Source organism: Rhinolophus ferrumequinum, chromosome 10, assembly GCF_004115265.2.
Source record: "Rhinolophus ferrumequinum isolate MPI-CBG mRhiFer1 chromosome 10, mRhiFer1_v1.p, whole genome shotgun sequence".
In the NCBI taxonomy this organism is placed as follows: Eukaryota; Metazoa; Chordata; class Mammalia; order Chiroptera; family Rhinolophidae; genus Rhinolophus; species Rhinolophus ferrumequinum.
Window position 1 is genome coordinate 40,753,055 of NC_046293.1, and position 27,077 is coordinate 40,780,131.

Consider the following 27,077-nt stretch of genomic DNA (forward strand, 5'->3'; position numbering starts at 1 on the left):
GTGACCCAGTAGTTCTGCCTTAGGAATGTGACATGAAGAAATAATTTAAAATGTGTATAAAGATTTTCCTACTAGAAAATTCTGTGCAATACTGTTTATAATAAAAATTCAAAACAATCTAAGAACCTATGGGAAGACAATATGTAAATAAATAAGGTTGCACCATGAAGTACATGATATTCTACTATTGAAAGGATAATATAGGTCAAAATGGAATCATCTCCAAACTACATTAGAGTTTTAAAAGGTTAACATAGTGTTTGTACATAGTGAAATCATATTATAATTATTAAAACTCAGTAAATAAAATAATTTAAATTATACATATTAATCATATATATTAAAGTTACTTATTATTACATATTAAATAAATATAAATTTCCTATTACATGTTGTATCTTCATATATATATAGAGAATGATGTCCAATAAAATGTATCAATAGTTATTTCTCAATAGCTGGGTTGCTGTTCATTTTTACTTCTTTTATATTTTCCTGTGCTGCTTGAATTGTCTACAAAATCACATACGCTTATCCACAACCAGTTTAAAAATACAATTATATTCGTTTTTTTTTTTTTTATTTTTTTTATAGCAAAAGGCAGAAGTACAAAGTCAAGGCGTAGGGTGAATAAGAAAGCTTAGGAATGGAAAAAATAATAATAATAAAAGTGAAAAAAATCTACCACCTACTTCACTTCAGGTTTTTTGGAGAATAGAGAAAAGGAGAAATAAGAAAAAGAGCTTAAGAGGTGGGAACAATCTGTAACCTGTTGTAAAACCAGAGAGATGCTCATTACTTTTGCCACATCAAAAGCAGTTGCAGGGGGAAACTGCCCTTAAGCTTACCAAGCCCCAAACAAAACCAACCACATGAGTTCACTGTCATGACATCGTAGCTTTAGCCATACTCAGACACTGAGCACATTCTAAAGTAATTTGGAAGTGTATCACAGACCACAAAGTTTGACTATTTTTTTCAGGGATTCCGCATAGAGGACAGTTCTAAATTTCCTTATATATGATGCACCAATATGGATCAGAGCTTCTCCACCGTTCCTGTTTTTCTTTTTCCTTCCTGAGCATGGAACAAAAGGCAACTGCACTGGTGACGCCTCACAGTGACATGAGCTCTCAGTTTTCCCATAAAAGATTACTACAGTGAAACCAAAAGAACAACAAAACAAGAAAACTGAACCCCAGCTTTTTGATCTATGGAGGCTTGTAGACCTCCAGAGTCCAAATAAAGTTTTCCCTAGACCTATGCTAAAATTTCGATGTGAATCCAAATAATTTCCTTTCCTAGTCTTTTAGTTTGTACCCAAGTGTCACAACTTTATTTACAAGATTTCTTCTGACCTTACAGATAAAACGGGGGTTTTTATTAAAACTTTTGTGAACTCATTATTCCATGAATAAAACAAGAAAAATACTCATACTAATGGAGAAAAACATATTTTGCACTGTACTCTCAATTAACTCCAGTTTGCTTCCCTGCCCCTAAAGAACTGGCTTAATTACAGTAGTAAAACCCAAACACAAATCAATCTAATGACTAAAAATTGACTATACATCCATTTAGCAAATGAAAGTTTATTTCAGCATTTGAAACTCTGTGGTTCTTCGAACTAGAAACCTCATGAATATAGTTTGATATTGATTTTTATTAACAAATGCAATTAGCACAATTTCATCCCTCATTAGGTGTGATTTAAGACTCTTTTGACTGCCAATTTATTCAGCATTATTGACGCATTATCTGTTTGTGGAGAGAAAAAGTACACTTGTCCCTTCAAATACTTACCTTGATTCAATGGTAAATATATCATTTGAAATAAAGTTTTAACCGCAGGTGAAAAATGAGAAGCAAACTTTCTACCATCCTAGTATTGATAGATAATCCTCACTATTGACGGAAGGGAAAACAATCAGACTCCAACCTATTTTAGTTGAATCTTTCCATCAGAAGAGGAAATGACCTGATGGCAAATCAAGCTACTTTCCGTTAAGTTACTTTTCCTAAACATATCAAATTCAAAGAGAAGCCTAGGAATTGAGAACACAGCATGGAATAAGAGAGACAAAAGGAGGACACGGTCTCCTAAGCTATATTACAGTTCAGAATGAGCTCCATTCACCTAATTGATTAAATACCAGCAAGGATTTTCCACCAGCTAGATGAGTTACCTTCTGTCATTCATTATGACGTACTGCTTCAGCACATAAAGTTGCTAAAACACAAATATTTTGGAACTGTCCCAGGCAAGGATTAAAAACAAGAGAAAAATTAAAAACCCTACTATGTCCAACAGCTGGTCATTTTCAAAATTTATAATATTAATATATTGTTAGCAGTAAGAAGATTCTGCCTATATTTTGTTTCAATGTTCAGCTTAATGAAAGTGCAATGGAAATGTAAGAATCTGACAGTATTTATTTCATATCTGTTTAGCAATTATATACCTGAAGTTTAATAAAAGATTTAAGAACGTCAATGAAATAGCGAAGGGAACAAAATCAAAACATGTTAATCCACCAGGAAAAGGGTCAGCTATGTGTTCGCTCTGAGTCTCACCTTGAGCTTACTACCAAATAAAAATTTTTAAATATTGTATAAGGGAGGAAAACAGGGAAGAAAAAGAGATAACTCTGAGTGCTGCTGCCATCCTTCTTTACTATTCTGTCCTTTAAAAAATACTCCTAATTTGTTCTGTAAAATGTTTTAAATGTGCTTATTGATGTGGACTTAATGTGAGAGCATTCACAAGCTGTATTTGGCCCTTTTCTTCTTCTCCATCTACATTCCCTCCCCTTGGTGCTCCTATCTAGTCTCAAGGATTTAAAAAATGCGTAATTTATAATTACAGCTCAGTTTTTTTCTCCGAACTCCGAACCCATACATTTAACTGCCTTCTTGACTAAGGTATCTAATAGGCATCTCAAATTCGGCGTTTCCAAAAATGAATTCTGTACCTCCTCCAACCTACACAATCCAGTCTTCCCGTTTAAGTTGACAGAAACTCTATTTTTCAAGTTGCTCAAGTCAAAACCTTTCTTTTCTCACCCTCACCATTTAGGAATGAAACCCTATTGCTTCAATTTTCCAAATATATCCAAAACCTGATTATATCTCACCATCCATTCTGAGCTGCCACCATCTCTGACACAGACTTCCTAAAGGATCTCCCTGCGTCTCCCCTTGTACCCTTATAATTTAGTCTTCAACACAGCTGCCAGATGATCCTTGGAAAACTAAGTCAGACTCTCCTCTGTTCAAACCCTGAAATCGCTCCCCATCTACCTAGAGTTAAAACCAAAGCCCTTTTTTTTTCAATTTACTGGGATGACACTGGTCAACAAAACAACGTAGGTTCCAAGTGTACAACTCTGCAATACATCATCTATCAATCCCATTGTGTGTTCACCACCCAGAGTCAGTTCTCCTTCCATCACCATATATTTGACCCCTTTCCCTCTTACCCTCTGGAAACCACTAAACTGTTGTCTGTGTCTATGAGTTTTTGTTTCATTATTTGCTTTGTCTTGTTCCTTTGTTACCTTCAGTTTTATATCCCACACATGAGTGAAGTCATATGCTTCTCGACTTTTTCTGTCTGACTTATTTCACTTAGCATAATAGTCTTAAAATCCATGCTGTCACACGTGGCAGTATTTCATCTTTTCTTACGGCAGAGTAGTATTCCATCGCCTATATATACCACAAAGCCCTTTCAATGCTACAAGGCCCTTTGGGATTGGGCCTCCATGGGACTCTTCTGCCATCCCCACCCACCCCCCCTCCCCTCATTCCTTCAGACTCCTTAGGGTTAAGTCATCAGACAACCACCACAGTCCCATGGAGGGCCTTTGTTGGGCCTGTTCTCTCAGCCTGGAAAGCATTTCTCCCAAATACACACTTAGCTTACTGCCTTTAAGCCTTTGGTCAAAGGTGGCTTCTCTGACTACCCTATTTAATATAGCAGCCAGCTCCCTCCCCCCACAAGGAAAAAAAAAGAATTTACCATTAGTGAACCCACCTAGCAAAGACTGTGGCAGAAATACTAGAACTAGATAAAGGGAGTATATTCCCATGAGAAAATGGAATAGGAGATTAGGTGAAACCTTTCGTTAAGATCTCAGTCATGTTTCAGGACTTGAAAAGAGAATACTATATGCGCAGAATGAAGAAAAGGGGAGGTCAGTTACCAAAACAGATCTATATTCACAGGCCCTATCTGAGTAACAAATGTACAACTGTTACACACTAATGTAAGAGTCTTGTGGGGGGACACACACACACGCACACACACACACGCACACACACACACACACTTGAAAGCACAGCAAAGCATTTCCTTACCCACACATGGCAAAAGAGAAACAGCAAGGAAATATATCCCAATTCCAGGTACATGCAAAGAAACTAAATAATAATTTCTGCTCCATATACTTGTACCAGTATGTCTCTAAGAAAGAGGCTTACCTGAGACTTGATGCTCAGCTTGAAAAATAAGCAAAGAAATCTCAGCATTTTGAAATCTGATTAGCCAACATCTGACTTCCTAAATTTATAGTTTCAGTTTTTAAAAAGGATACTTAAAACCCCAATCTGTGCAGGATAACAAAGTGACAAACACAAAAACTTGTCATTTCAAAGGGGAATGAAAAAAATCAACAAGTATTCAGGCATGTAACTGAGTGCCTCGTATTTGTCAGGCCTGTGATAGGAGCTAATATGGCCTAAAGAGTATAGTGACGACAGGCAAAATGAGGTACAATTGTCAAACACCAAACTTTCATTTCCTTTTCAATATATTTATCAATTATATTGACAACGGCTACACATTCTGGAAGTTTTCCCATTCAACAAATGTTCCATGAGCATCTGTTATATGCATGGCACTGTACCAGGTGCTGAGGGCTTGTAAAGGTGAACAACAGGTTATATTTACTGAGTGCTTCCTATGTACCTAAGACACTGTATCTCATTTATCAACCCAGCAACTTTATGAGTTAAATACATCCCTGCTTTGGAGATGATAAACCAAGGCTTAGAAAGTTGAAGAGGCAAAACTCGCCAATGGCAGATTTAATCTCAAGCACTTTCAACTCCAGAACCCATCCTCTCACCTATTATGCTAAATCGTTTTCCTCAAGCAGCTTCAAGTCTAGAGGGCAGAAAGATATGCTTAGAAATAATGTTAATACACAATGGCCAGCCCTACCTCCTTACTGCCCAAAGTTCTACCTGACAAATGAAAATGGCAAATTAAGTACCCACAGGTGAAGAGTGCACACATTCTATACTACAGAATTACTCCCTAAAGGACAAATCTAATTTTAAATAAGTAAATGGCTTGTAGTTGTGTATGATCTAGGTAATGATAACAATTTTATTTTTTAAAAAAGAAAGAAAATAATAAACAAATAATTGACCAATTTTCAGCTTCTTCCTTTCTAATCTAAAAAAGCTACTCTGTAATAACTTCAATTTAATTACTTCAGTGAAAGACTTCTAATTCTGTCCAACTCATCTCTTCCTAACACATGGGAATAAAATCAGGTAACTTGTGACAGCACAAAACTAAATACCACTTTAAGTATTTACCCAGAAACTGTTTTTTACAAATTCTAAACACTTATGTAGAAAAGGCTTCTTCCTGCCTCTAAAGTAAAACTTCTTTGTGCGTATTAGCCACACACAGCTTCCTGAGACAGATGGCCAGCCTGCAAGGCCTTCAAATCCTTTGTTTCAAAGGTGGCCAGTGGGTCCTATTGACCATTAAAGTCAGCCAGGTTTCTGGGAAGCGCTGACCCCAATAAAGCCATTATGTTTCTTCATCTTGCAAGACCAGAGCAGACAAAGGAGCCAAAGCTTAAAGGAAGAGAAACCAAAAAAACCATTAGACTTAAACATTAAAATCTGTACCATGCAAATCTGTGACACAATCTGCCTCTATTTTTCCACACTGCTATTACAATGTAAACCTACAAAAATGAAAAGGCTGACCCCACTGTTTTTAAAATCTTAATGACTCAACTAGGTAAAATCTCAGCAAACTGTCAACCTTTAAAAAAAAAAGTGAGGGTTCTCTTCCCATGTAAAACGGGGAGCTGACGGATGGAAGAAAATCATATTTGAACATTGAAGACATTCCTACTACTGACAAAGTTTCTTCCTAAAAGGGTAGGAATAACTAGGTGAATCTCAAGTTACTATTCAGTAAAAAAGGAGTCTGATGAGCTTTCAGAAGAATTTATAAGACCAATTTTCAGAACTTCGTTTTTGAATGCTAAACAATAATCCTAGTATCAATGAGCTGAAGTAAAAGAAGTTCATTTCAAAATATAAAAAGATTACTTATGATCCCCCTTAATCTACATCCTGATTTCAAAAGATCTCTGGGAAACTAATAAGAAACTAGCAAATGCCTTTTATAAATAAAATGTTTTAAGTTTACTAATCTTATGCTCTCTAAATCAAAACTAAAATTTCTTTAATGAAAAATAAGGGTACTGGTTAATGATCAGAGGAGATCTGTAATTCAGAGATGTTTAAAGTATTCTCGATACTTTAAGGCATAATGAACTGTAGTGATAACTTTAGCCATTGTTTTCAAATCTTACATTAATGTGCCCCACACTTTATTTTGCAAGAGGATTTTTGAGTATACACAAACTTTTCCTTGAGTGTGTATTCTTTATTGATTACATCCTCAGCAACAAAGAAAAAAAAGGACAATTCCCTGCAACTCCAGATTGGCTACTGGAAGATGAGAATATGTGAGGGTCTGATGGAAACAAGGCAGGGACTGTTGGAGCCCATGAATATTTCAGAAGAATAATGAAAATGTGTGCCAGATGGGTTCACTTGCAGCTGGCTAACAACTGAATTTCTGACCAAAGCCAAATGCTTCCTTACATAATTTATCATCAAGCAGTTTTCAGTTCCCTTCCACTACCACCCTTTTCATTCTTTTTTTAATTTTCCTTTTTCTTTTCTTTTGTAAAGAGAAATACCACCATCACTTCTCTTTAGAAGCGGGAGTATTATTTTAAAAAAAAATTTTTTTTTTTTTTTTAAAGAAAAGAACACCTGTGTGCCCTATATCGCTGAGGCTGAAGCATGAATACAGGTGTTATTACTGAAGCAAAAAATGGACAAAGAAATGCTCCAAAAGCCTAACCACTCTATTTTAAACAAAGCAGTTTCAAATAAACACTAACTGCCCAGGGTTAGCAGCAGCATAAATACAAATCAACTGCTCAGCCCTCAGAGGTCAAGGCTCATCCTTCCCACAGCACACTGGTTCCCGCCACCTCTCACTCACCTGCCGACATTCTACCCTGCATCCCAGATACAAAAGCAGCTGAGTTTACTTGCATTCTTGAGTTCTTTTAACAAGAAAAATAATAACATAACATTTGAGCACTTACTATGTGCCAGGCACTGTTCTAAGCATTTGACCAGCAAATCCTATGAGGAGTACTATTATTATTAGTTAAAGGGAATTTAAGTAACTTGCCCAAAGCAGTCTGGTTTCAGAGCCTCCACTCAAACTCTGTTAACACTGCCTCTCTAAATCGGTCGATCTGTATTATTCCTTTCAAATACACACTGCATAAAAATCCTGCATGCTGCTACAGCTTTGGTATACTCTATTTAAAATCATTGCTGAAGATGTTAAGTCCTACATCAGAGGTATAAAAGCTTTAACACTGCAAAATCAGTGTGGCAGCCAGCCTCCAAGACGACTCAGGAGGATCCCTGCCTCCTGCTATTCACAGCCCGGTGGAGGTCCTTCTCACAGCGCACCAGGCTGGGGCTGTGTGACTGACAGTATCAGGCAGAAATGATGGTATGCCACTTCTGAGATTAGGTTATAAAAAACTACCGCTTCCATCATGACCTCCTGCCACCACTTGCTCTGAGGGAAGCCAGGAGCCAGGTCACCAGGACATACAGGTGGCCTGTGAGGAGGCTGAGGATCAGAGTCCTGCTAACAAACACACAGGTGAGTTGGGAAGCGGATTCTTCAGCCACAATGGGGCCAGGCCTGAGCAGCCCCTGCCAACAACTTGACTGTGATCTTGAGACAGACTGAGCCAGAACAACTAATTGAAGGTGCTCCTGGATTCCCGACCCTCCAAAAGTATGCAAGATAATAAACGCTTGTTTTGAACACTATATTTTAGGGTAATTTGTCCTACAGCAATAATAAATACAGTCAAGCAGCCCTACAGACAAGATTATTTATAACAATTGTGTTATAAGAAAGAGCCTTCTAAGATTTCTAAATTTCCAAGTTGGAGTAACATTGATGCTTTTTCAAAATCCGCGTCAATATAACTTTAAAAATGTTAAAAACACGCATAATATTTACCTCTAGGTTTAATTATTGCATTTTGATGACACTAAGACATTTCATATTGTTTATTCAATACATAAATTGATTGTACCCATGATCTGAAGATTAAATAGGAAATCAAAATTCATTTTTTAAAAGTATACATAAAAGGATTCTTTTCTTTAGAGACATTCTAAAATATTATGAGTGAAATAACATAAAATCTGGAATTTGTTTCAAAATAGTGGTCGTGGTAGGCAGGTGTGAGAATGGATGAAATAATATCGGCAGTGAGATGATAACTGGCTAAGGGGCACATGAGGGTTCACTCTACTATTCTCTCTACTTTTGTATATGTTTGACATTTTCCGTGTCAAAAGGTTTGGGGTTTTTTTTTGTTTTAGTTTGTTTTTAATTTTCTAAGAACATAAAACCAACATACTTTATACTGGATTTCCTTCTCTCCCACCTTAGTCCATCAAAACTTCCACTTAGCATAGCAAAACTCATATAGTCAAGGTGGTATCACATAATTTGTGGAAATACATCTTAGCAAAGATAAAAGGTTAACCAAAACATGTGTACTGTTATTTCTTTAGAGAATAAAGTGGAGGTTTTCTTAAGTAAAATTTTTATTAGTGCAACACGTGCAGTTAACCTTGTAGATGATTTTCAACTATCAAAAGAAAGAATTGTACCTATTGAGTCCTTTTACATTTATGTTCTTGAGCCCTCCTGACCAATCATGTTAACAAGGATATGGTTCATGTTCATGGAGCCATCGCATCCCACCAGGCTCTACAGCTGCTACAGCACCACACATGCACTGTCAGCCAGTTTGTATACCGAGCTCTAGCGCATCACCAGATGCCCTGACCATTCCAGCGGGGCACGCTCAGAACCCAGTGCAAGCACCAGCAGACATTCAAACAGGTTAGACAGCTGTCTGCTGTACAAACTCCAAAGTGTTAAGAGCATGTGGTTTCACTGCCTCATAGGTGAAGAACACAAATGCGTTCTAAATGCACTACTCAAGTCTGCCACAAAAACAACTGTGCATTTTAATTACAAACTGAAGCACTGCAGGAAAAAAGGTAAATTATTTACTAATTAATGCCCAACAAATTATCCTAACTCAAAAATAAGTCTCAGCCTGTATCTTGGGTAGTTTCTATATTTTTCTTAATTGTTTTTACACTTCATGTTTAAAAACACAAATTTAAATTAACATACACACATTCTTGGTTCCCTTAAAAGAGGGAGGAAGGAAGGGAGGGGCAAGGGGGAGATAAAATGCATGACAGTAATAGCTAGTATTCTGTAGCACGCCATACGTCTACAAATAAAGGTAAGTGTGACATTGTGGAAAGAACAGAGATCTCTGGGTCTGAAGCCTGGAATTCAAGTTCTCGCTCTCCTACCTGCTTGCACACACATCCTTTAACATAGTCAGTCACTACTTTCGTGATAGGATGTGGGGAAGTGGTTTTAATCCTCTCTGTTATAATGGAATTAAAGCCATACCAGCAGCATCACTAGCACAAATTCAAAATTAACCGTCCATTCTCTGAAACGTACTTCCTCCCTGTTGCCTGGGCCCATAATCTCAGTCACGTGTCTCTCCCCTTTACCTCACATACAATCAAGTTGTCAAGTTCAATTCTAGTATCTACCCTATCGCTTTTATCTATCCTCTCTTTACTCCCACTGCCACTATGCTAATTCAGCCCCTTTCCCTCTAGTTTGTTTTACAGGACAATTTCCTAGTTGGTTCCCCCCTTCTAGTCTCTTCCCCGTTTAACCCCATTCCACACCCCTCATCCAGAGTGATATCCCTAAAGTACGGCTGTGAGCATGCCATTCCCGAGCTCACAGCTTCATGGGGACTTCCCTCTGTCTTGTAGGGGCCCTCTTCATAGTCTAGCCTTCCCTGAGCTGCTTTCCAACAGCCACGTTCCCTTCTCCCACTGTGAAGCCCTGCTGTCCGTAGTCTTTATCACAAACTGGTCTCTAAACAGTTTACGCCCACCTTCCCTGCCACAGTAATGGTTCTAGGATGGGCCCCAGGGAAGGAAGCCTAAAGAGGTCTAATCATAACAAAGACGCCGATTTTTTTTTTTTCATGACCTGAGGGAGGAGTGGATGAGGAAAGTTACATCTCTCCCAGGGAAGGTGTGATGTGCAAACACAAAGCCTGAACTAGGACCACAACTGCATTACCAAGAAGGAAGGCACCCTGAAGAGAAGTCAACACTGGGGACACACAGAGCACAAAGAAATGCAGCAAAATGGAGCTAGAGCTCTGTTCAAATTATACCCGAACATTTCCCACCCCCCAGAAAACCCTGTTATGTGAACCAGCCAAACTCCTTTATTTTTTTAGCACCTCTTTGATCTGTAATAATAAGCATTCTGATAGAATAATCCTCCAAAAGCCAGATTCAACCTCTCCTCACAACTCATCTCCCACTCTATAAAATGCTTATAACAGGCTAATCTACATACTTCTTTTAAATGTGTAACGTATACAGCCAGTTCTATAAACAAAAAGTGGAAACAGAGATCTGGACATACATAAATAAGCTCCCTACCCCCCACAGTTTGCCCCTCTATTTTCTTTCGTGACTATGCTATATTCTCCAAAACCTTTATTAAAGAACCAATGCCAGTCACAATGCTTAGAGCAACTAAAATTCACCTCAATTCAGTCCATCCTAAAAAATAACTAAACAGAAACAAAATGCAAATAATACCTCTCCAGATAAAAACCCGAATTCTCTCTCTCTTTTAATGTTTTGTTTGTTTTGGAGGAGTTTTGTTTGTTTACCCAAAAGAAAAAAATTTAGACTGTACCGTCATTACTAACAAAAGTCATATTCATGTCAGTAAATTGATTGGTTTAAAGAAAATGAGAGAAGCACATCCATCCTTGTATAAGTTTTTCTAATTACTATGACAAATATCCCTTCTTTGGTATCTTAAGGTCTTTGGTTGGTTGGTTGGTTTAAACATACGAAACTCCTAAGTATGTTTTAGGAGAAAAGTCATTTACAGAAGGGATCTAAAAGCACCAACAGGCAAAATATTCCAAGACAATTAAAAGATTGTCCCTTTTCTTACTATTCTGCTTCAGGCATTCTGTGCAGCCAGTGCCAGCACTGACCATGAAATGTTTACACAGCCCTTACTTGTGGGACAGGAAAGGAGCTGTGAGGGACAAGTGTCAGATCTTCTGCGGCTTCTAGATTCAGCCTCCCTAAGATGTTATTCTCTCCCAACAGCCTGAAGGGAAACAACCAGATTTTCCAACAGAGGTTTCTTATACCATCTAAACATACGTCCCTTCTGCTACTAACTACGAATAAATCAGATCCCCAGTAAAACAGAGGTCATCACTTCATCTTATTGGTCACTGAATTGCCTCCTTTGCTTACTAGCTTCTCTTTCCTGTCCTCCCATCTCATTTGTCACCAATGCTTTCCCCTTTTCCATAATGGAAAAAAAAATCTTAAATAGATTATTTTAGCTTTAATCTCCTGAGATTCAAAGTTACTCTTTCTTTTCCCATTTCACTTTAATTACTGATAGTATAGAGGATTTGGGTTCTAAAAAAATGTCTTGCAAGTACTAAGGATTTAATTTTTATCCCTCAAAGTAAACACCTGAGGTAGACAACTCCATTATATTTATTCCTTCACTCTCTCAATCAACAATTACAGAGGTCTTTACAGATGTATTATACTAAATCACTGGCAAAGACTTGGATTAAAAAAAAAGAAACAAACTTATGTTGCTCAGCTCTTTTAACCTCAGTAAAATGGTCACTCTGGCTTCTGATCAGTGACCAGAAATCAGAACTTCTATTTTTATTTTCTATTCCACCCCCTTTGGGATAACAGGTGATTGTTGTTTTCTTTAATGCAATCCTGTATTGTCCAGTTTTTAAATTAAGCATATATTACTTTTATAATTTGAAGGCCACAATTTTTTAAAAAGCAGTTATTGACTTTTATTATTTCAAACAAATTATTTTACTTATCCTGACTCCTGGTGAATATTCAGTAGCAGGAAAGTGCCATATAAACCAAAGTCCTAAAGCTTCATAGTTAAAAATCCTTCTGACATTACATGAAACAGACAGTCCTCAGAAAGTCCTACTAAAATGCCTGAAACACAGCCAATGCTTAGTTTTCTGGATAAACTTAATGATAGTATGCAGACAATAATAAAACACATAGATAAATCCCAAGGCTTTATTTTTACACTAATTTTACCCTTTCAAAAAAAACACACAAAAAAAACAAAAACTTCTTTTATGAACTACTAACAAGTGGCAAAAGTAAATGAGAGCATCTCCTCTTGTCTGTCCCCGATCCTCTCCCTACTCTATTTTAGCCATCTGATAAGGTGTCTAAAAAAGTGTCTATTATAAGATAAGCAGGTTAAAGCATTGATTCTCTCTGAAAATATTCGATTTGTTGCTGTTGCATAATACCCTATGAATCCAGATTTTAACTTTGCATACCTAAAGAGGCAACAATGGGGAGTTGGGTTCTCTTATTCCGGAAACTTCTAATTTTTGGCCTCCCTAAACAGGCAGCATTATTTTATGTTTTACTCTAAATGAAAAACATATTTAGGAAAACACACACCCACAAAACTTGAAAGTTCCTATTAGAAAATAGATACTTTGAACAGTATTAAAAATACAGACTTAAAAAAAAATTTTTACAAAACTCTTGCCCACAATTAAATCTGAATGTTCTCCTCAACTCTAAGAACATCTTTTACTGACAGTTAAAGTTTTATGCTGCGGTGTAAGGAAACCTGAGTAGACTGGAGAAAAACTGAAAGGCCCATAATCTCATCACAAAGCGGCAGGGTCAAAAGGTAGAGGTCAGGGAACAGGGGAACAGGGTGAAAGTAGTTCCCACACTTGAGAAGAGACTATATCTCATTACTTAAGAAGACATTAAAAAACTATTCAGTGTGTTTACTAAAATAACATAACCATTTACACCCTCTTTTAAGCCCCAAAGCAAATCTGAATTTTACAAAAGAATTTCTTATGTTTAAGAGCAAGGTATTCAAGTTACTTCTCTTTCCCCTACCCACCAATCTCCCTCTCACATATACACCAATGCTTCAGCTGTCCCTCAAAGACTGACTTTCAACAAAACAGACTGATCTATTCAATAGAGTTCAATGGGACACAAATAAATACTAAATGTGCACACACGTCAACACACATTTCACATCAAGGCCTCTGCTCTCTAATGATTCAACAAATCATGTCTACTTCTTGGCCTTACGGCCACATTCAGAAAAGCTAAATTTTAACTCCTGCTTAGGGAAGACTTCTTTCCAGGAAAGAGAGAGCATGATTTTGCCAAACTTTCTGTAGGTGTAACATTTGTGCAGGAGACTCACTAATGACTCCTTTAGGGGGCAATTATATCTGTGGGGACTCCAGGGGCTAGGACATTTGTCTGGGTATCTCTCTACTCTTCCTCACACTCTAGCCATAAAATGTTATTTTCCAAGTAGAAAAGAGGGTGAGAGAGAGCTCTATGTGATCGGGGAAAGAGGATTTTGAAATAACAGGTGTGGTTTTAAATTTTTGTTTTCCACCACTTTCCACCTTCCGCACACCCCCACTTTAATTTAACCTTCTCCCCACTAGGCCCTTCCACCAGGGACGAGAGGTTTACAAGTGGTTCACCGTAAATGAGGCCTGATGGTCCTTCACTGTGAGGAATACACAAGATTTTACATTTGAGCACACACAGCTTTCATTTAAAATCAAACTGTAGCTAGGGCTGCCAATGGAAAAATAAGCACTGCCAGACAGGAGTGAGAACAACTAAACAAAATAACCTATTTTGGCATAATCACCTTAGTGGTACCAACGCCTGTGTTTTAATAAACTGTGAAATCACAGTCATTGTTCTCATGAACAATGGCACAAAGCAAATGAAGTACGAAAGCTCATTTCCCTGGAGCTGAGCCAGAATATTTTGAAATCCAGACAAAAGTTTATTTATTAAGAAAAAGAATACACTTGAGACAGGAGATGGGAAAGATTTTTAAACAATCTGTTATCTTGCTACCCCAGCCATTTAAATGTCCTTAAACTGAAGAGAAATTAACCTAGAAAATGAAACAAAAGCCTGTGGTCTAGAAGTGAATCATGCATACGCCTTACAGCTCTAACCAGTCCTGAATTCCTACTGCTCACACTCCTTACGGAAGGCACTGTCTCATCCGTGTGGAATTCCAGTTGATATGCTGGTGCTGATTCTTACGACTAGAAGGACACTTATGTCACGAGAGATGGTCACTGCCCCTCCAAACAACTCCTGCCTCACCTGCCTCGGGAGAAATAACCTCTCCTTGCTATTTTAGTCCTGATCTATAGGGGGGAAAATGATATGAACTTAATACGTACAGAGAAAGAATATTGATGATCTAGCAAAATGTCCGTTTTCTCAAAGAACTGAGAGAGAAGGAAACGGAAGGAAACTGAAGGGATACTAGAAATAGAAAGTAGGAAACCTGAAAAGCTGTGGGAAATAAGAAACTCTTCCCGGTTTCTGCTGGTGGAGAAGGCAACTGGAGGATTCAATTAGACATTAGAATTTCTTCACTATGTGGTATTAATGACACTGGAATTCTGGCCAAAAGCATATTCTTCTTCTACAGGTTTTTATAGAAAAGAGACAACCAAACTAGCAAAAGGAGGCAGCTTCACGAGGACTAAGGTGAAAATAAGGATAATCTTTGAAAAAGGAATTAGAAAAAAATAGTACAAAAGCCTGGTCTGAGCAAACCTGTGTCAAGCTGTACTGAGGAACTAGTAAGACTATTGGAAACTTAATTTATATGTCACTTCTACATTCATGTTTCTTCAAACTATAGAATAATTTCCTGTGTTACACAAATGACAGTAAAAGGGTGGAGTACTAGAAAAGAGGAAGACCGGCAAGAGCAAGAAAACACGGCCTTCAAAGCAGAAACCTGGATTCTCCAGGCACGGGCAGCAGAAAATTATACAAAACAAGTGGATTTACATCACAAGGCCTCTGGGATCTAAAACAGCCCACTTAAAAATGTCTTTAAACTGGGTTTCACAGTTTAAAACCTAGAGGTCCGCACTGCATCTAACAATTCAGCTTGCTCATCCTCACAGCAGGGCTGAACTTAAAAGATTCTACAACTCTAAAATTCTACGTCATATTTTTGTGCCATTCCATAGCTTCAAAGCTCTTTCCAAGACATCATCACATTTTATCATTGAAGAATCTAGAAACAATCTAGATCAGCCTGAGTGTTGAAAAACAGACTCTCAAGTTATGTCCTCAGATTATGAACAATTTCTGTTTTCACATCTACAGGGAAGAGCAGCATATAGACTACTTTTGCAGTGGTATTCCTGAGAGAATATGAGTACGTGCGAACTAGTCACAGCTCCTCAGTAACAGTAGCTTAGCAGTAGCCTTAACAAGATAGGCTTCCATTATGCCCACGGAATGCCACCTTTCTCTTCCATCCAATAAAAGCCCATAGGAATGGAAATGAGTGAGAGTGACATCACTGGAGGGAAGACCTTGAATCCATTCCACTTACAGAAAAACACGTATCATTTACACCTCAGCATTTCAACTATTGTTTATAATTACTTGTGACCCAGCTCACAAATGGCAGGTCCACTAATGTGCCACCACCCAGCGGCTGAGGACAGCTAGTCTACAGGCCTGGGAGGGGCAGCAGGACAGACTGGATACGGGCCCTTTGAAGCCAGACAGCCTGGGATGCAATCCCGCTTTGGCCTTTACTGTCTCTGAGTTTGGGCAACACCTCACGGATCCTCAGCCTCCTTATCGGTAAAATGGAAAATAACACCTTCACGTTATTGTGAGGCTTAAAGATAATGTTTATAAATCACCAAACACAATTCATGACCCAATAAACACTAACTATTAATACTTTCAGAGCTTCATCATATAAATGTGATTTCCTGGAGATACCTCTAACTTAAGAGTGCTGGTACACAACTTGGAAAGTCATTTAAAGAAAGCATTATTTTAAAAAATACCTTTCTGTACCAGTGATGTATACAAGTTTACAGAAAAAATAAAAGGTATTAACTCAAGAAGCCCGTGTTAATTAAATAGTTACAATATTTTAATTAGACTACAGTTAGTAAATGTCATGGATTCTTGGGAAAGGTGCAGGGATGTCTGAGAAAGCAACTCTTTCATGTTCTTCTAGCCTTATAATGTGCTGTCTCAGCAGCGTAGAAAATGGTTCCACTTTTATTCCTAGAATGCTCAGTTACGTGCTTACACTCAGCCAACCATCTTTGCATTCTGTTTGAAATGTGGAAAAGACAGTCTCGTACTGAAAATTTTTGAAATCTCTGGCTAAAAGGTCATTATATGGTGCCATCTTGAAAAGTCAAGCCTTAGGCGGAAGAGAACATTACACCAGGCACAATAAAGACAAAACACAGATGGAAAAAGTATATAAAGAATTAAACTTTACAGAAATAAAGAACTCAACTGACTAACCATGCCCAAAGCTGACGTGGATGCCCGTGACGAAGGAAACTGAATGCAATATCCTAAGATATTCTTGTAAAACCACAACTGATGCTACAAGCGCTCTTTAATACAACCACTTTCTGAAATTTCATAAACACTCCCCACCATTTATGTGTTCATCACGTGGCACTAGTTTATAAATAAATAAGACATGTTATTTGCTTTAAAAAAAAAATCAAAGCCTTGCTAATACCTGCATGTTCACTAGCATAAAGGTGGTAAAGAAAAAAAAAGGTTATTAATTTCATTTATAATAGCTTATTTCAAGAGGGCAGGAATAGGCTAATAAATATAATAGACAGAAGAAATTTTAGTAGCTTACCACAAAGCTGATATATACCTTTTTAAAAAATTAATAATTCATCCACACTCTTGCTTCTTCTTCAATCTCAAGCTTCTCATAAAAAAACAAAAACAACAACGAACCCTCTAGCTTCCACTTTAGAGGTTATAAACCCACACATAAATCAAAACCTACTAACTTTTATTGTCAGTAACAAAAGGATAAGTTATATTTTTGTCCATCTCAAATTACCTCATCCACTTAGTTGAACAATCTATTTAAGTCCCTATTATGGGTCAGGCACTATCTTGGTGACTGTACAATAATAAACAAGAGAGACAGAGGTCCCACCCTTTAGCAGCCAGCCAACAATATTGGGGAAGACTGACATTACAAAGTAGAGAAATGCATTTACAATATATCGTCAGGTACCAGTAAGTGCTATGAGGAAAATTAAGCAGGGTGACTGGCAAGCATGGGGAGGCAGGGGTAGGAAGGACACCATTATACGGAATGGTCTGGGAGGGCTGCCCTGAGGAGGTGACACGCGTGCAGAGACTTGAATGCTGAGAAGAAGCCAGTCTTGCAAAGATGTAGGGCTGTACTGTCTAACAGGGTAGCCACTGGCCTGGCCACATGTGGCTACCAAACACTGGAAATGTGGCTAGTCCAAACTGAAAGAGGCTGTGTTAAATACATACTAGATTTTGAAGATCTAGTTAGAAAAAAAAAAGTATCTCATTAACAATTTTTATGTTATGTTGAAATAATATCATTGATGCATAAATAAAGTCATTAAAATTAATATCACCTGTTTCTTTTTACTTTTTAAATGTAGCTACTAGAAAATTTAAAATTACAAACGTGTCTCACATTTTATAATGGATGATGCCAGTCTAGGGGAGAGGATGCCAGGGAGGGAACAGAAGATGAACAGGCCATGAGACAAGCAGCAGCTTGCTGTGTTTAAGAACCTGCAGGAAATCCGACGTAAAAAATCCAACGTAAAATACAATGAAAAAGTGATCCAGTCAGAAGAGGATGCAAAGGAAGGCAGAGGTCAGATCATGAGGAGCTTTGTAAACCAGGGTGTTATAGACCAAATATCTGTGTCCTCCCAAAATTATCATGATGAAATTTAATCTCCAATGTGATGATGCCGGAAGGTGGGGCCTTTGGGAGGTACATAGGTCATAAGGGTAGAGCCCCCATGAATGGGATTTGTGTCCATATAAAAGAGACCCCAGGGATCATCCTCACTCCTTCTACGTAAGAAGACCTTCTATGAACCAGGTAGAGGGCTCTCCCCAGACACCGGATCTGCGGGCACCTTGATCTTGGACTTCCCAGCCTCCAGAAATTTGTTTATGAGCCACCCTGTCTATGGGTGGCAGCCCAAACAAAGACACAGGGTAAAGAGTTTGAATCTTAATCTGAATACAAAAGAAGCTACTTAAGAATTTTAAGTGGAAAAAAATTATTGTAAGATCCCATCAGCTATTCTGTAGAGAATTGGCAGTATCGTCCATACTACTAGAATACAGACTTCTAGAGATTATCTAAGATGGTAATTTCAAACAGGGGTTCCTGGATCCCTAAGAGTCCATGTAGGTAGAATCCATGAACTGATATTAACATTTCAAAAAATTTATTAAAAATTGCACCTCTCCTGTAAAGGGAAATGCATAGACTAACTGATTTGTTTTCCTTTCCGTGTAGCAGAAATAATTACTTGATCAGTCCTCATGTGGTATATGTGGTATATATTCATCATCACGTTTTTATGTCATTTAGGGTTAATTTTTGTATTAACTGATGCATTTAGTTTTTTTACTCAAAAACAATTTCAGGCCCATGGAAGAGAAAGGGGTGATATGTTCAGAAATCAGTCATCTCATTTAACCCCTTCAAGACAGACGAAAACACTGAGGCCCACAGCTGTCCTAAATGACAGGTTAGGACTAAAATCTCGGCTTCCGACTGTGTGCCCAGATTTAACTACTGTTCTCACTCTTTCCAGCCAAGGTTTCACAAGCAATCAGACATTCCTTTTAAAAATTATAAGCTTATCTAAGGACAAGTAACAATTCATGCTAAGGAAAGATAGATAAAACCCAGTAAGAAGAACAAAGAGGTTAAAAAACTTAAAAGTGTATTTTTATTTATGTAAATATACATTAATAAAAATAAAAGTAACATCAAATACATACTCTTCCAACTTTTTTGAAAAATAAATGCAGGAGTGCATGCAAGAGACATTATTGGTGCTGGCCATAAGAAGAGACAAGCGAGGTCAAGTCATAAAGGTCATAAATACCGGTACTCTCCCTCTTAATTATCTTTCCTACCGTGTTGCCACAAAAATAAGACCTAGCAAGACAATCAGTTCTAATGCGTCTTTTGGAGCAAAAATGAATATAAGACTCGGTCTTATTTTAATATAAGACTGAGTCTTATAACATAACATAACATAACATAACACGACATAACGTAACACTGGGTCTTATGTTAATTCTTGCTCAAGACGCTTTAGAGCTGATTGTCTGGCTAGGTCTTATGTTTGGGGAAACAGGGTACATAGAGGATTTAAAAGGTAGTCTCATTTGATTATAAGGTTATCCACATAGGGTTCCTATACTGGCAGATTTCATGATCTGGATGATACAGTGTATATTACTAAGGAGGAAGCAGAGGTAGTGGTTATGGGCATAAATGGATCACAGTCAGACAGACCTCCAATCCAGGTTTCTGGCTCATTATATAAACCTGTGTTAAATACTTAAACTCCCTCGCCTCAGTTTCTTCATCTGTAAAACACAGAAAATAGTGCCACCTCCTAAGGTTGTCGTCACGAGTAAATGAGGTGGTAACTATGAAGCATTTAGCTATGAAGCTTGGCATGTAGAAAGCACTGAATAAATGTTGGTTATCTTATTATTGCTATTTCATTGTAGATTCTTACAGAATGGTGACTGTCACCTGTATACTCCACAACCTGGCACACTATAAGCATTTAACATTGAATAATTAATCCAAAGTGTAATAGCTAGTTATGCTTACCAAAACAAAATTTAGATCATTATCCACCAACAATGTTAAGGGTCTGGAGGTATGGCATTTGCTTCCTAAAGCACCTTATATAGGAACTGTCTTTACCCTCCAATAAATGTTTTTTTCCGTATGGCGTTTCATGGAATTTACGATTAATAATGCACTGTATTCTAGACATTTACTTGTATTACTCCAGGAGTGTCCGTGACCAGCAGCGGAAGTACAAGCAAAAGCATACACTAAGAAATGTCAGAACAGTCTGTCACCACACCTCAGCAGCAGATATACTTGCACTCCTCCAGCCCCCTGTATCTCTGCCCCCACCCCATCCCCTTTCACTAATAACAATTTTCTCCTCCTCCAAAGACACGTATGTCTCTCCCTCCTCCCTTTTCCCTCCACATTGCATCTTTTCTGGTCTGTCCTGCATTAACAAACAGAGCAGATGCCTGAGCCCTGGGGCTATCACAGGGAGTTTAGCTGCACTCACTGTTGGACCAATTTCATCGTAGAGACTTTTCATTCCCAGTGGATTTTAAAAACCAAGTTATCAATATATCATAGCAACTAAATCTTGAATCTTCTTTGGCCTCATTAGAATGGAGGCTGATTCTTGTAATATTACTTTTTCCTCAGCTCCCCAGTTACCAGGCCTGACCATCCAACCTCCCAAACATAATCTATTGTGGGCCTTGGATGTCAACAAAGCTAACAACTGAGGCATTACCAACTGCGGTCAGACCGGGCCACTCCTACCCCACCAAAACCTGGCCACTATTTTTCAAAGACATACTTGAGCAGTCTTGACTAGGATATTCAGTCTGGACTAAGGGCAAGCCTTAAGTGCTTGCTGAACTCAAGTCATCTTTTTTTCTGAGCTTAAATAACTATGGAGTGTAGTGTACTAGAACAACCAGGTGTCTGTGGCTAGTCAAATGTGACCTCTGAGAGGGCCCTTCATCTCTCAGCCTTGGTTCTTCTATGTAAACGATGTCTAAGGTCCCTTCCAGAACTATCATAGCATGATACTCTGCCAGTCTCAATTAAATTTTTTATCTGAATTTAGACCACGTCTCCACCACCTCTAAGCTCTTCTGGAAACCATACCCAAGATAACCAAAGCTAAAAATAGACAGCTAGAGACACCAAGAAAGAGGGCTAAACAAAGGCCTGTGGCAGGAATCTCACCCATCTGACTTCAGTATCTATCAGGAGATCTGAATCCAGCAACCATGAGAATGCTTTAAGAATATTCTGGTCACCACAGAATTTGTAGACTCATACATAAACTTCACATTCATTCACTTATTAAACACGGTGTACTATGTATAAGGTACTATGAAAGAGAGGCAGAAACCCTTTCCTCTTGGGGACTTGCATATTTATGTTACTTAAACAAAAGTCTAATTACATCCTTCATTTTTCTACTGCCTAAAAGATCTGTTGCTATAAATCAAGTCCCGTAAGTTCCTACAGCTAGGTCTTAAATGAAATGAGCCATAAAAGAAATTTTCAAAATGACATCTGCCTTCCTTCACATCAACTAATTCCAACAACTTCTACTTACACCTCTTTTTTGTATCTTTAACATTTAAAGGAAATTTAAACATTTCTGCTTTAGCACTTGACATTTTTGTTTATGGATGAGGTGTATCTTGAAAATGTACAGTGAACAGGAGAAGCACAACAGCTAATACATGCTAGAAAAAGAACAATGGGTGGGCCGGCCCAGTGGCTCAGGCAGTTAGAGCTCCATGCTCCTAACTCCCAAGGCTGCCGGTTCGATTCCCACACAGTCCAGTGGGCTCTCAACCACAAGTTTGCCAGTTCGATTCCTCGACTCCTGCAAGGGATGGTGGGCAGCGCCCCCTGCAACTAAGATTGAACACGGTACCTTGAGCTGAGCTGCCGCTGAGCTCCCGGATGGCTCAGTTGGTTGGAGTGCATCCTCTCAACCACAAAGTTGCCGGTTCGACTCCTGCAAGGGATGGTGGGCTGCGCCCCCCTGCAACTAGCAACGGCAACTGGACCTGGACCTGGAGCTGAGCTGCGCCCTCCACAACTAAGACTGAAAGGACAACAACTTGACTTGGAGGCAAGTCCCAGAATTACACACTGTTCCCCAATAAAGTCCTGTTCCCCTTCCCCAATGAAATCTTAAAAAAAAAAAAAAAGAACAATGGGTAATATCAGTCAGTATATCTGTATATGTATATACATGCATATATGTGTACCTGTGTGTATACTGTGTGTGTGTGTGTGTGTGTGTGGTGTGTGTGTGTGTGTGTGTGTGCGTGTGTCCCTGTAAAAGTTCTGGGTCCTCCATTTTTTATTTATATATTTTAATTATTTTCATCTATTAAGAGATCTATTTGAGATGAAAGAAATCTTTTCTACTATTGGTAAAGCTGGGCTTTACTGGGAGGAGTGTCCACAAAACAATTTAAAGTCCTGATAACTTTATCATAAGGTCTTAGTCTATTTAATTGTGACTCCATCATATGGTTTGTGTCCTTAATTTGATTTCAATGTCCTACCACCAGCAGAGTATAAATTCTAGGAATATGTGCATGTTAATAAAATGTCTATAAGACAATTGGTAGAATTTATGCTTAATATAAGTCAATTAAGACCTTGTACAGGCAGGGTGACAACGTGCTAAGAAACAGTGTAATAAAAATAGATCATCAGTTCCGGAAGAGTAAACTAGAAACTTAACTATCATTAACTTTGAAATTAAAGCAGCAAAACAGAGACAACCTTCTGACTAATTTGCCTAACTCACTGGTCTTGTTTCCTGATCCTCAGATGAACCTCTATAGAAATAGTCAAGAAGATTATTAGTTGGGAACACGGTATTACATTTTCTGTTTTCCTCTCATCTCACTGGTTACACTTCTTAATCTCTTTAGAAATGTCTCCTCTTCATCCTCCCAACGTCTGAATGTTGGAGTGTCTCTGGGACGCAATCCCTGAGCCTCTTCTCACTCTCACTCCCTGGGTAATAGTACCCATTTTCATGGCTTTCAATTTATACCTAAATATAAATTTAGACCCCTGAGATGTCTTGCCAACCGGATGGTTCCATCTGAATGTCTAAGGGGCACCTCAAATGTAACAGGTCCAAATCAGAACTAATCTTCTCCAGCCTGCTTCTTCATCATAGTCTTCCTATTTCAGTAAACAGAGATAATTGTTTAGGCTGAAACTCTTAGAGTCATCTTTAATCATTTTCTTTGAATATAAATACTACAGCCAGTTCATCAGCAAGTCCTGCTGGTTCTACCTTCAAAATATATCTAGCTTATTAACACTTCCCTACTACCGCCTTGGTACAAGCCACCAATACCTCTCACTTAGAACGTGGAAAAGGGCCTCCTAATTGGTCTACCTCGATCCTTGCCGGTGATATAGTCTAGTCAACATGGCAGCCACAGCAGTCCTTTAGAGGACACATCAAATCTTGTCATTACACTGCTCAAAACCTTCTAGTGCTTTCCCATCTCAGCGTAAAAGCCTAACAATTGTTTATGAGGCCCTACACAAGCTGCCCTACCCTTTCTCTATGGTCGTATCTATTACTCTCCCCTTCATTCAGCTCCGACCACACTGGCCTCCTTGCTGTTACCTGCACAAACGAGGCGCTATCCCACCTCAGGTCTTTGCACGTGCTATTTCATCTACCTACAATGCTGCTCCCCAAGAAAATCCACGTGGCTTACTTCCAAGAACCCTTCAGGGCTCTGTTCAAATGTCAACTTATCTGTAAGGCCTCCCTAACCATCTTATTTAAAATCGTAACTCCATCACCCAACCATTCTGCTCCCACTACCCTAGCCTCATTTCCCTGCTTTATTTTTCCTCATAGCATGTATTTACATCTGGCAAACTATGTATTTTCATTATTTGTTTACACTAGAATGTAAGCATTATAATGGTAGGGATTTTTTTATTGCTTTGTTCACAGCTGTCCCCAGTGCCTAGAACACACCTAGAAAAAAAATCTACACCTCAAGACTTTCAAATACCTTTCATTCAACTACAGAGGGTGCCAAAAAAATGTATACACATTTTAAGATAACATCTCTTAAAATGTGTATCCACTTTTGTTGATACTTGAATATTATCAGGCAAAATGTTATTTCAAAACACCAAGTGTTATGAGGGACAGAAATTTCAAACCATCACCCATACTCATGCATAGTACTGCAAAAGGAAAAGCCAGTTTGTGTCTAAAAAATGCATTAAAAATTAATTTTTTACTGTTTAATTTTGTTAAAGGCATTTGCACTGTGCCTAAAGAGTCCCAAGCCATACCTACAGGTGTTGTTTTAGCTTTACTAGGCATACATACTTGAGATGGAAAAGAAAAAAATACAGGCTTTTCCCTTTCATCAGTCACCAGTGACAGAAGGCCTACAAGTGGACCTGGTGCCACAAATGTTTAGAATGTTTAGGGAAGACGGAATTCTAGAAAATAAAATAACCCCTTCACCAACCCCAAAAGAGGGATCTCTCTAAATTCCCCTGCAGACATTTTTTCTGACTTTCTACCCCTCAATATAGCCATTCGTACATGAAATCTTAATTGAAGAAATAACATGATTACATAATTTACACATACAGAAAAACCTGGTACTCATTCCTCCTTTTCAAAAAAATTTTAACTAAAACTTACTTATAGATTTTGTTGAAAACGTTTTGCTGTGAAACTGACTTAAAAAGATACTCACTTAGCTAAGACGTGGGTTGATGGGTACTGTATCTTAAGGCTGAACAGTTTTGTTTACTATTGTTTAGTAGTTAACACATTCTTCCCAGCCCCCACCCACTCAAAAAGAAGAGCGGGGAAAAAATACACATTGGTGCAATCAGTAAGGAACGTTGTGTCCAAAGGAAGCTGTTCTGAAGGGCTACGACCTGTTTAACACTGACACAGATAAAGTTCAGGAGGTAGATGTCACTGGTCTCACCCATTTAAAAAAAAAATCATGATTCAGATCCCAGAAGGCAAGCAGAAAGGAAAAGGCGTGAAAAATGAAATCAGTCGTTTCTCCTTGGCCTCCTCTTGACACTGTGCACTCCCCCCGCCGCAACCATCCTTTAACGGCCCTTTTCCCAGCGTCGGTTCCCCAGCTCAACCCTGCACTGCGCCATCAAATGAGTCAAGGGGAAGGACCGAAGCCCCTCCAGGAAAACCCAGGCAGTAACACACGGTGCGCCCAACAGAGAGAAAAATATCCCACTACTAAAACTCGGGAACAGTGTACGCAGTGTCACCAAAGCATCGTGCCGGTCACCAGCGGTCAAAGGTCTTCGTCAGCTCCATGACACTGCCAAATCGACAAGATTCCAAAAGGTGACTCGACCGTCATCGCAGAACCCGAGGCGGGAGGCGGCGCTGACCCGGAACAGTCAGGGATGAAGTCCAACTAGCCTCCCTCCCTGCGCTCGCCCCGCGGGGCCACTACCGCCACGGTTGGGGCTCGCCCCGCAGCCCAGCGATCTCCCGCATCCCCTCCCTCGAGGAGTCCTGAGCGCCGCGTCACGCGTCGGGGCTGAAACTTCGCAGCCGGGGCACAGAGGGTGTGGGGTGGGGGTGGGATACACGGGATCGCAGCAAGGCAAGGGAGTTAACGCGCCCGGTGACTCACTGGCCGCCTCCGTGTGCAGCTGCAGGCGAGGGGGCCCGCGTGCCGGTGGGGGCATTGCCCTGGGGGTCACCGCGCCCCTGCCCCCGCGCCCGTTATTAATAACCCTGCGCCCAGAGGCAAAAGCCCGCAGCGGGCGCTCTGGGCGGCGCGGCGCCCGTGGGCTTAGGAGCGCACCCTGCAAGTGGAATAAATAACAATGTCATTAAATCGCTGCCCGAGCGCTCGGCCGGCCGGGAAACGGGCGCTGCCGGGAGCTGACTTTGTCTGGAGCCCGCACCCCGCCTTCCTTGCGTCCCCCGCGTTCCTCAGGGAACCTCCGCACCGCCACAGCCCGGCCTTACCCGCCAGCTCATCGGGCTCCAGCCCGCTGTCCGCGTCGATCCCGCACAGCACGAAGTAGTGCGCGAAGCGGCAGGCGGCCGGGGAGGAGCCCGGGCCGGGCGTCGCGCCGCTCCCGCTCATCCCGGCCGCGCTGCGCCTGCCGCCGCCGCCGCCGCCGCCGCCGCTCTGGAAGGCTGGAAGCCGAGGCCGCTGCTCCGGCTGCGGTCTCCGCGTGCCCGTCCTAGGGCGACACCGGCGCGCCCATGGCCGCGCAGCCGCCGCTCGTTACCGCAGCTTCACTCCTCGCTCGGCGCCGGGGAAGCGGCCGCGGGCTCGCGCCCAGTGGTTCCCGATCTCGATCCCGGTCCCGGCGGGGAGGGGCGCACAGGGGGAGTGTCGGCGTGCGAGGCTCGCGCCGCCGCAGCTGCGCTAGGGAGCTGGGAGCTACTGCGTCTGGCGCCCGCCGGTCAGCTGAGCGGCGCGCTGGCTGTAGGCGCGCGGGGAGGGCGGGGGCGCCCAGGACCAGCGCGTGGAGCTGGGGGGGGGGGGGGCGGAGGGAGGGCGCGCGCGCGAAGAGCACGCGTTTCGCCCGTGCGCGCGCGCGCCCAGCGGGCTACGGGGGAGCGCCCGGCGCGGGCGGGATTCGTGCCAGCCAGCCAGGGCTGCGGCGCAGGGGGCGACCACACGCAGACACGCCTGCTGCCTGACCTCCTCCAGCCGCCTAGAGGGTTAGCCACAGAGCGGCGTTCAGCCTTCTAAAGGGACGCTACCTAGCCTAATGTGAAAACATAAAAATAAATAAATAAGTGCAGCTTTAG

At 40.2% G+C, this 27,077-nt stretch overlaps 1 protein-coding gene across 2 annotated transcripts in view; it reads right to left on the reverse strand.

The window, feature by feature from the left end:
* Positions 1-26,741, reverse strand: part of DENND5B (DENN domain containing 5B) — a 149,265-nt gene extending 122,524 nt beyond the window's left edge. Inside the window, exon 1 of one of the 2 annotated variants that reach the window (XM_033116984.1) lies at positions 26,280-26,400. In XM_033116984.1, the coding sequence (XP_032972875.1) occupies positions 26,280-26,400 (121 nt within the window). Of the gene's footprint in view, positions 1-26,279 lie in introns of both variants that reach the window. The other variant, XM_033116985.1, reaches the window with a different exon arrangement.
* Positions 26,742-27,077: the final 336 nt, after the last annotated feature.